General features: G+C 38.3%; 1 protein-coding gene across 3 annotated transcripts in view; it reads right to left on the bottom strand.

The window, feature by feature from the left end:
- Positions 1-1,014: 1,014 nt before the first annotated feature.
- LOC126760409 (protein obstructor-E-like) overlaps positions 1,015-11,871 on the bottom strand; it is a 241,426-nt gene continuing 230,569 nt past the window's right edge. For all 3 annotated transcript variants that reach the window (XM_050476012.1, XM_050476013.1, XM_050476014.1), the window contains one exon: positions 1,015-2,314. In XM_050476012.1, coding sequence (XP_050331969.1) covers positions 2,249-2,314 — 66 coding nt within the window. In that variant the 3' untranslated portion in view covers positions 1,015-2,248. The remainder of the gene's footprint in view (positions 2,315-11,871) is intronic.

Genomic DNA, 11,871 nt, shown 5'->3' with positions numbered 1-11,871 from the left:
TCTGAACAACTTTTACAACGTTCTGTAAAGAATGTGTTTCGTCCGCTTCCCTCAACTTATGGTAAATATAATCGGCCTCCTGAGCGTAATATTCGCTACATCATCATCCATCTTTAGACCCTGCATTCATTATTGGATAATATTCGACCGAATAGCCTACGTCCAGAACGAAGTGAAGAAAATATAGCAGCGTTACCTGAGAGTGTTCACGAAGAGCGTGGAGAGTTTATTCGGCACCATTCGCAGCAACTTGGACTGACGTATGGAACGACTTTCCGCATTTTAGGTCGATATCTTAAATTAAGAGAGTATGAGCTCCGGAAAAGTACCAAGAAGATCTGGCGTTTTCAGCAATTTGACCCATTTCAGCCTCAATGGGCATGCAAGCAAGCAAAATTTCCGCATTTGGGACGATGAGTAACCTAAAGAGTTTCTAGAGCTGCCATTTTATCATCACTCCAATTAATTAATGGATTTATTGAAAGAACACTTCGGTAAGCAAATAATTTTACGTTTTGAGCCGGCCGATTGACCACCAAGGTCGTGAGATACCACACCGTTAGACTTTTTCTTGTTTACATATTAAAATCCAAAGTCTATGCGGACAATCCCGCTTCGATTCAGGCCGATTACCAATGCAAATGGTCGAATGAGTCATCGAAAATTGGACTCAACGGATGGACCATCTGAGACGTAGCTTCGGCCAAGATTTGAAAGAGATAATCTATAAAAAATAAATGACAAAGAATGTTTTTTCTAATGATTATAAACATTCCCCATTAATTTTGAAGTTTCTGTGTTTTTTGTTTTAAAAAATAGGGAACCTCGAACTGGATCACTTTTACATCTGGTATCATTAAAGACTAAAACTGGTATTTTCGTGACACATATGACTATAATAGTCTTATCGAACCTAATATCCACAGGCATCCAGAAAATGTATTCTTCTGATGGGTTAAAGATACTGGATGTTTTTAATAGTTTTAAATTTCTTTTTCTATATTTTGAAACGAATTTTGACTTTTTTATAATATATTTATTGAAAACGCTTTATCATTTCATTAATTTACAAAAGCATACATTTTTAAAATTATTTATATAAGCTTATAATACAAAAACATTAGTTTCTTAAATTTCCATATATTTTTCAAACCATCCAATCCAATTTCATTAAAAACCATAAAAGTGAATACATAAATTTTATTTGTGACTTGCAGAATTCCACCATAAACGAGTAAGTAGGAGGCGGAGTAGCAAAACGGACTGCTTAAGTGTGTAGTTTGCCAAAGAGCGACATGAATTAAGCCAATTAGTATAAATACATTACCGTTAGGTTGAATTTTAACTTGGCAATTTTATTTGTGATACATATTTGTCAAACATTTTTATAATAACTAGCTTCGTTGTTGCTAAAAATGTGCACGGAACATCGCTTGAGACTAATGATGTTGCTCTCACCGCAGTTAATGTGGCTAAAAATCGGTTGGGAGCGGATAAGCTGAATTCAAATTGCCACAGGCTGCTGAGCAAGCTTTCAGCTTGGATGATAGCATTGTTGTTGCAGCGCTTGTATGACAAATATGACACTAATACCGTTAGCTTATAAGCTTATCCTTGCTGGCAACTTCGCAATTATTGTTATTTTAGCAGCCACTCGAATTTACACGCTCTGCTGAATATGTCTCGAGCACGCTGAGGTGTTCCAAACTAATTGTAGCGTCACTCGAGCATGCCATTTTGACTTTGCCGCACGACACCGTTAACCCAATATGACTGAACCGTGTCACAAAATTTAGTTAGCTGGAATTTTCACACCACTCGCATTACCAATGATAGCTAGCTTGGTAAGATGTTCACTTAAGCGCCGCTGCGTTACTGCGCCTCACACTTCCACTCTCTCTCTCTACTTATTCCTCTCTCCATCACGCTCTCTCTTTCCTTCCCTATCTATTACCGTCATTATGATTCCTGCATTTTTATATTTTCGTTTTATTATTTATTTCCTCTTCATTGTTATTGTTATTGTTGCACCAACGTCTTGTTACTGCATATTTGCTTTCGTTGCATTTTAATTTGAAACCACCGTTATGTTGTTCCTTATCTTCCACCACGTTGTCATAGCACCTCTCAACTCGGTGATCTCTTAACTCCTCATATTACCGCCGCTTATACACACTTCTCACCTCTCTCTCACCTCCAGCTCTCGAGCTCTTCGGCGCCACTCTCCTCTGCATTTTGATTGGAATTTCTAATTTCTAGCACGTTGAAAGTTCTTGCCTTGCAACGGCAATGGCGGCACACCTTCGTTGGCCAGCTGCTGGCGTCAAGTGTCCGTGCGGAAGCAGGTGTCCCAGAGCGTCAAATGAAAGCAAACATGTAAGAGACAACAAAAAAGAGCAGAAGAAAAATACAAATGAGCAAAAAGTGTTATAAATTGAGACAAGCATGTAATGTAATAAAGGTGCCACACAAAAGGTGGCGTCCGCGCAACAGCAACAACGCCAACAATGCTGTAATGAATGCGGGTAAAAGGATACAAATTAAAAAATATTTCGTTAGCCAAGCTGACCGAACACACAAAAAGTCGAACGCATGCGGAACAAAGTAATAAGGCTACAATAGCAAGAAAGTGTTTACAACAATTAAGGTTTAACAATGTTAGCGGAGATGACGGAGATGCCACAAAAAATAATAGGGACGCACAGAAATTAAACACACAAAATGAGAAATACCACACAATGGTACACTACAAGAGCGGTAAATGGAAAATAAACAAAAAAATTTAAAATGTTCGACAGACACATACACTACAGTAGATCCGTTTAGTTGAGGTCTAAATAGAACACATTGCTTTTTAATAGATATTTCAATTTCAGAGCCTAAGAAAAATTGGAAAACATTCTGTTCCAAAAAACTTCACATAAAAAATGTCACCAGAGGGGATTCCCTCAATCAAATATCGCGAAAAATAAATGAGACAATTCAGTCCAGTATATGTTCAGAAAAAAGACTCTGTTTTCATATGAAGAGATTACTTGAAGACTTATAAGAGTTAAGCAGCTATAAAATGGAAGGACTTAATCCAGAAAAAATCCACAAAAGGTCAATTTAAAAGTTCCCAGTCTGACTCATAGATGGCGCTACTAGAACTAAATCAATTTAATTTTTAATTAACCAAAACCTTCAAAGGCGCATATATGAATTGGACGGCTGTCGGATTATTATTTTGTAAATTATATAATTTTAAATCTAGCAACTTTTATTACTACATATGAAAAAAAAAAATAAAAAGGAATTTCGTGTGAAATATTGCTTTTTGAAGGGAAAGAACTTGGCTTGATGACGAGTCTCCGTGCACTGCCGCAGGAAAATCAATCAACAAAAGGCCGATCGTCAATCATCCGAGCACACGAAGACCTCACTTCTAAGCATGGAAAAACCCAACAAACGGCTACCAACCTTATGGCGTCTCTATTTTAGGATGCGCATGAATTTTTTTTTTTTTTGAAAGCCTTGAAAAAAGAAGAAATTAATCGCTGAAAAATGGCTTAGATCTGGCACTTCAGGGGCTATTTACTGTTCTCAGCCCTGAAAATAGCAGAAAGAAAATTAAGGCTTTGCACTGAGACCTATGGTCTATTGCGCCCTCTCCTATATCTCCTATGGTCACACAGATCCAGCATTCTGAACAATCCCAGGAGCCAACTGCTGAGCGCGACTGTCCAGATGATGGAACCTAGAGCCTTAAGTCTGCTTCTGCAAATTGTTGGGCAGCCCAGAATAAGGTGTTCTGGGGTTTCCTTTTCCATGTCGAAGGCCCGGAAAGAGGCTATGTCCATTTTGGACAAGTGCTTGCTGAGCCTGCAATGCTTGTATAGAGCGCGACAAGGAGGAGGAATTTATCTCGGGGAAGCTTGATCATCTGCTTAAACCTTGCAATATTGTAATATCCCTAAAGTGGCATATTTATGCTACCTGCTACACAGGCTGTACCGCAGAGCGGGCTAGTTCGTCGGTCAGCTTATTGTACCCCTTTATGCCGCGGCTCCCAGATTAAGTGAAGTGTACCCGGTTGCACTCTGATAGGCAGTTCAGCCTTCCTATACACTCGCTAAGTATAGCGATACGCTAGTTGCGATAGTGCGGCGGAGATTGAGTTCGGCGCACTGACTTAGAGCAAATACTTATAATTGAAAGATGCTCGGAAAACGTCCCATTGAAATGGGTAGTTTGGTATGCGGTCCTGCAATGCCAACTCCAGTGCGTTCCGGTGTTTTTGAGCCGTCAGTGTACCACTGGATATGTGCTGCTCAGTAGTATGTCGAGCGTGGAATCGTTCCACTTCGCTTTACTTCAAAGAGTAACCCGGAATTTCTCTGTAAAGTTAACTCTTTTCGTCATGCCGTCCCTTGGAGGAAAAGCCAGTGGTGTGTCTTCCTCTAGGGCCTTCAATTGTTCTTCCCTTTGCCGAAACCCTCTGCTGCCATTAGCATATGTTTCGCTATCTGTTTGATCACTAGATACAGCGGTGTGAGCCACAGTATGACTACAATATCTCAAATATCAAATCGTAATACAAAATTATATCAGAAAGTTGGAGGGTCGCTATAATCAGTGTATCACACTAAATAAAAAAAATGAGTTTTGCCAGAAAAAGTGTTTTTATTATGGTAAGCCGGGGACTTTTCAATTGACATGTTTACTTCTTGGCCGAAAATATATCTCTACAACGTTTTCTCGACTATTTTGGGAACCCTTAGACACTTGTTTCTTAATATTTTAAAACAGATATCGTTTACTTACGTTAGATGTCGCTACTATAATCTTAAGTTATATTGTATTTAGTTTACGGGAAGTTCTAGAGTTCTACAAGGAAAGCGTGGGTTCGCGTCTCGGCTAACTGCCATGATAGCAGTCTATCAAAGAATGAGGCGATTCAAATGAACTAGAATATTTTTTATTATGTACTCGGTCACAGCAGCAGATAGTTTATTTGAGAACGGTCTCGAAGAGCTAGCCCATTTTCCGAAAAATATATTTCTTAATAATACCGTATGACGTTCTGAGCACACTCGTACATCGGCGTCTTTATCAGTCGCGTCTCAAATATAAACTGTTCAAGAATTTTTTGGTTCACGAAGACTGATTTAATTTTTAAAATATTAGAACAGAACGAAAAACGAATTATCCGGAGAAAAACGAACAAGTTGGTGAACTATAGAAACCTTGCCAACAATATGGTGAAAAGATATCAGAATCACACTAAAATTTTCCTAAGAACTTACTATAATATTATGTGCGCTCGCAACACATATGTACATATTTTTTTAGAAGAAATTGGATTATCTCAAATATATAATATATACATACACATATGTGTAAGTACATAACTGTAAGCTCGAGCATTACTGAGAGAGCTAGTTTTAAGCAACCAATATGTCAGCGCTCATACTATAAAACTAGCAACACTTCCAAAGACGCCATAAAAAAGCAACCAAAGCACAGCAATTTTTAATCAACCGTTTCTTGCAGTGTACTAAAAAGCGTCATAAAAAACATCGCAGCTTCACGGAAAAGAATGCTTTGTGGTCGGACAAAAAAGGAAAGCAGAATCTAATAAACACAACCTCTGCCACAGTCAAATCAAGCCGCATTCACTCATTTTTTCCGCTTATTCTCTTCCTGCTGTCCTTCCTGCCTTTGTTTTGGTCTTAAAGTGCCGAAAATGGTGACCATCATTCGTTTTAATTGTTTAATTAAAACATGTTCGTTCGGGTTTTTTCCACTTCCTTGCTCATATTCTTTCGTTCACTTGTTTTCTGCTTTTTCTTCATTACCGTTATTTCCTGCGCAGCTCTTTATTACCGTTATTTTGTTGTAAGTTGCATATTATGCTGTTTTCGTTAATTAATTGGTGTTAATTAATGTAATTTGTATGTTAATTAGTATTCATGGCGTAAGCAAAGACATCGAGGCAGCTGCTAAAAATGCTAATTGTGGACCTTTTGGATAGCAATCATTGTGGAAGTTAGCTAAACCGGTTTATAAAATTAACTGAATGTGGTTTTATGCGTTCGACGCTGTCAAAATGTTTACAAGTCAAAGACCCTTAAAGGTTCAACAATGCTAAGCATGAATTATTTTGTAAAAACAGAAATTGTTTAAGTAAATCCCGTCATTCCTTACTCCTGCAGGATATATTTTTCTGAAAGGCACGCGGAACCGTTCGTATTATCAGCTTTTAAGATTTGTGATCCAATATCCTTAAACTGCTATACTGAAGACAACAGCGACTAGATCTCGAGGCAATCCCTTGGTAAGTTGGCTTTTAGGCACGGAGCTATGTAAGGCTTTTGAGCATATACCAAGTATGGTGTGAATTGTCCAAGTAATAGCTTGGTTAATTAGTACAAGAGAGGCGCAAGAGCGCCAGATCCCTGGCGGCAGCACTCAAGCCATCATTAGACCCATTTTGCTAACTAGTGTTAGCCAACTAAGTCTTATCCAGCAACTGGTTGGATTTGAGAAAATTTGCCTGATTACTCCAACTAACCAATTTCTTTTATGTTGAAACATTGGGAACCATAGACGGTAGCCGGTTTCTATACCCTGAACACTACGCATTCACGTATTCATGCTCTGAATTCTACAAAATCCACTTTACCAACTTTCTGAAGTTGGGATTTTAAAGGTAGGTTAGAGTAGAGTTAGATGTAGGCAATGTTACTTAGTTTCCTCTTGCCTAAAGTTCTACCTTTTCAAGTTGAAGTGAAGTGAAGTTCTAGTTATTACTTTTAGTCTTTATCAATAAAATGTTGTTTGAAAAAGTCATCGAAAATGAATTCCAGTCGAAAGTTTCAGATCTCTCTCGATAATTTAAACACTGAAAAATATCATAAAATATTCCTTTTCGAAATCATGATTCCTACCTCCGACATAATGATAGATAGTATTTAAATTTTTTACACTGACCATCTTTTAAAAACAATAAAACACTACTTTAAATTTAATTTTATATTTTGTTCAGTGCTCATGCAGTCGCAAGGTAATTTTGACCCGACACATATATAGCAAGATGTCCAGCTTGCATCTTAACTTCAGCAAAGTTAATTTTTCCTTAATTATCGCTAATGTGGTTAGGTTAAAAATCTTAATTTTAAAAGAGGTTTGGAAGAAGGAGAGGTAGAATCTTTTCAGCACATCTTTCTAAACGACCCTACTTTTATGAGGTTAAAGCCGAAATACCATGATTTTCATATCATTAGCTTTTCAGGCAAACCAACCGAAATCAAAATAAATTAACATGTGAATTCATAGAAGGTTTTGGGTAATTTGTAGGGGAGTTTAGTGTCACAAAAGGACTTGGCTACAATATTCCAAACCTTCAAGCCGTACTATAATATCTAACCAATAAATATCGTTACTCCAGGAACCTGAAAATATTTGTAACGAGCGTTTCTTAAGACTTTTGGTTTTCAATTAAAAAAATATTTTTTTTGTATATTTTGTAGAGCTGATACTTGATTTAGACTTAGTTTGGTTTGCCATTTCATAATAAAGAGACTTATTTGGGAAATCATGCAAATGAAACGGATCACATGATTCATTGCGCGCTGAGTCCAATATTCGGTCGATATAATCGCACATCACAGTTGATAAATCGAGCATCATGGAGTTCAATTCTGATTGAATTGGTACGTTAATAATATGTGATAATAATCCACAAGTCATTGTGCGAAAGCCGTTACTAACTAAAAAAGTCTCTGCTGGATGCGCTATATGAGCAGATGACATTATTAGTCCATTCTTCTTCAAAAATGAAGTCGAACATAATGCCACAGTCAACGGGAACGCTAAATGGCCATGATTAAAATCTTTTTCGTGCCTAAATTTGAGATTAATTGATTTTATTATGTTGTTGATGCGGACGACATTCGGTTCCAACAAAACGGCGCTGCATCTCATACAGCCAATGAAACAATCAATTTAAGAAGAAGAAACTTTTGGTGAGCACATAATCTCCCAGACTTCAAGATCGTGCACGGCACAGGGCTGGACAATTTTTGTAAAGTCGCTTGTCTACGCAGATAAATTCAAAACGATTAACTCCTTGGAAGAGAATATTGGTAAAATTTTTGCTGACATACGCGGCAATTTCTGGAAAAAGTGATTGAAAATTGGACTTCTAGCATGGAATTTATTCGAGACAGTCGCAACTGGGTGGTCAATTATCCAAAATTATTTTTAAAACAAAATGACAAATCCTTGACTTATAATAAAGCTAAATTTTTGGCTATAAAATTTAATAACATACTTTCAGTATAATTTCTTCTTGAAACCACATGTCTGAAAGAACACCCATTATATTTCTTTTAAATTTTATAAAGCTAAATTTAGGTTAGGTTAGGTTAGTTTGACAATTGATAGGCCACGCATAGAGCAGCCTTCGTACTTTGCGATACCAGATAGAGTTCAGTCGCTAGGTTAAAGAGGAGTAGTCATCCTTTAAGATGCTTGTACTTGACGCGTAATTTAACAGGCTCTGCCGCCTCACCATCGATACCTCCGTGGCGACCCCAGATGCTACTAGCGTAGTCTTACCAATACAGGACAAGTGCACAAAGATGCTCCATTGTTTCCTTGGCCAGTCCTATTCTGCGGCCGTGTGTTGCCTCCAAACAGTGATCAGTTAAATTCCGATCAAATTTCTACAGTATCTTCTATCGAGCGTCAATAGGAAAGCTAGCTTTAAAGTACAGACGATTTTTTTGAAATATTTGATACATTTTGCGAGGAACCTTATACTAAGTTTGCTATCTGATAATGCTAAGCTAAGAACTCCTTCCTTATTACTTCCGAGTCCACGACAACATTGACGACTATTGTTGAGGAAACACCGTTGTTATCAATGAGAAGCAAGCTAAATCAATAATCGTCCTTCAACTGTTTCATACTTAAAAACCAAAAATCCACCAACAAAAAATGTGCTTCCCATCAGCTGATTACTTGCTCGTTAACCACAAAAACGCATTTGTTATACAAATTTCACTTTGAAATATGCAAATTGACGTTCACACTCAAACATGAGTCCGCAATAAAATTTTCGTTGGTTGCATGAATTTGAAGAAATATTTGTATTAAAAATGCAGCACAGCATGAATTGTGTCAAAATGTCAATAAAATATTAGACAAGTACTCAACATTTTCGCCAAATTCTGCCAACAGTCAACACTAAGCGAATTTACACTAAGCAACACACTTGCAACATAGCATAGCATGGCATAGCAGAGCAATGCACAGCACAGCTGATGCCAAATTGCGCTCGAATGCCGTTGCAAATATTGAATGTGGCAGAATGAGAATGGAAACGTGTTGCATGGCATCCAGTGCACAATGCAAAACAAATTACAATAAAATCCCAAGCACACACACATACACACAAATGCAGTTGCACATACACGCATGCAAAAAAATAATACGGAAAGTGTTGAAATGCAAAGTGATATGTTCGAGCAGCGCCGGCATGACAGGTCGGTGGTTTTAGGGAGATACTCAGTGTCCCTGGCGGCGTGCTTAGATACTTGTAGTAGATGAATAAATAGATGAATAAAATAAATAAGTAAAATGCACGTAAGCACTTATGTGAGTGTATGACGTGCGTATGTGTGTGTGGCACCCACCTTTGTTGCATTGCCGAGTGTAACAGGTGACTTAATGCAGGCAAATAACTCGATAACAACTGACACTGAGTGCTGGCAGTGCTGAGCACTATTCTATTTTATTTCCAAATATTTGCTTTTGCCAAAATCGGTGTCGACAAATGTACACACTTACACATGCGCACAAGAAAATGTCAACAAAAAGTACTTTTTTCTCAAAAAAAACTGTCAAAAAAATTTCACTTTTTTCCTTACAACTTGTCAACACCACAAACTGATTTCCAACACAATGCAAGTGCTATAAAATAACGTTTTATTTGTGGAATTTCGTAGCTTTTTCAAATATTAATTTCCGTTAGCAATAACAATAAATAAATTTCATTTTTCACTTCATCCTTTACTCTCGCTCTTGTATCCATGTGAAAATTCCCTGGCCAAAACAAATTGCATTTCACTTACAAAATTCCACACGATTTTGATTTCAATTTCCCTCAATTTATTTTTTATTGAACTTACATATGTAATTTAAATACCCAGCAGCAGGAGGTTTTTGGTTTCTTTTCAAAATATTTACAGTACAAGGTGTCACGGAGTGATTTTTTTAGTTTCGTGAAGTGATTATATGGACTGGCAATGCGGAAGCCTTTTCTGCTTAAACTTTTCTGAAAACTTGGAGACGATCACGTTCATCTCGGAGGCTGGCAGGGATAGGCCCAAAAATTTTAAGCCCAGCAGCCTCTCCCCCTTCTTACTAAAAAGTTATTGTAAAGGCAAGTCATACTATAGTGTTGGAAAGATTGATAGACTAGTACATAAGGAGGCGTATTTCGAGGGACCATTTATCAGGACAAGTCAGTTAAGTCAGTCGATACTGCCCTGCATATTATCGTGTCATGACTTGCGGAAACCATTACGGTTAAGGAATTGGCTGCTGAAACCTCCCTTGATATAGAGGAAGCTTCCAATAACGTCCAATCGGAAGCAGTCGTAACTGCTTTAGACAATCTTGGGGTTGAATCAAATCTCAAACATCTTATTTTCAGTCTTCTGTGCGACAGAGTGATTGAAACGGAATGGGGAAACTTACGTGCTTCACGAAATATAAGTAGGAGAAAGCCACAAGGTGGAGTACTCTCTTCTCTTCTATGGATCATGGCCGTTAACTGAACTGCTTAAGCAAATTGAAGATCGTGGCTGCCGAGTGATTGGCTATGCAGGCGATGTAGCGTTTATGGTCAAAAGAAGGGGCCTGAGTACCGTTTACGAATTGACAATTGGGTAGTCGTAAAAGGTCTCGCTATCAACACAAATAAAACTGAGATGATTTTATTTACTAGAAGATATAAGATCCCGGTGATACCGCTGCCGCAAATGGGAGACATCCGTCTGCAACCGGCGGATACAGTAAAATATCTAGGGCTCATCCTGGATAGGAAGCTTTCATGGAAGCCGAATATCGAAGAGAGAGCAAAAAAAGCATCGAATGCATTGTACTGCTATAGAGGAGCCATGGACAAAAGGAGGGGTATCTCACCGGAAATGGTTCTCTGGCTCTACGAGACCACAAGCAAGCCCATTCTGTTTTATGGAATCTTTATGTGGTGGAGGGATCTCGAAAAGACCACACTTACAAAGACACTTGAGAGCGTTCAACGGGCGGCATTCATCAGCATGTGCGATGCACTAAGGACCACTCCAACCATGGCACTTAACGCCATCTTGAGTAGACATCATCGGATGGAGTATGGCTGCGAAAGTTGCTATCAGACTTTCAGAGTCTAGGTTCCTAAAAAACCGCGTGTATGAACACTCGAAAATCCTCACACACTTTGACTTCAGACTGGCTCACTTGGATCATGGAATCGCAAAAAACCATACACTGCCGACTTTCCCTACCCAAACCAGCGAAAGCGTGGGAAGAAGTATGAACACTTCTTTACGAAAAGCTTGGGAGGAAGGTTGTTGGAGGGGTTTTCTGTCACACACTTTGACTTCCGACTACACCCAGATAGCTCACTTGGATATGCATGGAATCGCGAAACCATAATCTGCTCTTTGCTCTCACTCCTCTCCCTACCCATATACCGGCTGAGGAAGCTAAACAACTCAGGTGGGAAGAAGTTTAATTAAAATTCCCTCACTTCCTTTCCATTCTGCCGTTTTCCAAACATCTTCTCTCTCTTCAAGTTGGAGGAAAGACATTTCAGTTGGA

This window comes from Bactrocera neohumeralis, chromosome 5 (assembly GCF_024586455.1).
Source record: "Bactrocera neohumeralis isolate Rockhampton chromosome 5, APGP_CSIRO_Bneo_wtdbg2-racon-allhic-juicebox.fasta_v2, whole genome shotgun sequence".
In the NCBI taxonomy this organism is placed as follows: domain Eukaryota; kingdom Metazoa; phylum Arthropoda; class Insecta; order Diptera; family Tephritidae; genus Bactrocera; species Bactrocera neohumeralis.
This window is presented reverse-complemented; position numbering and strand designations above follow the sequence as displayed.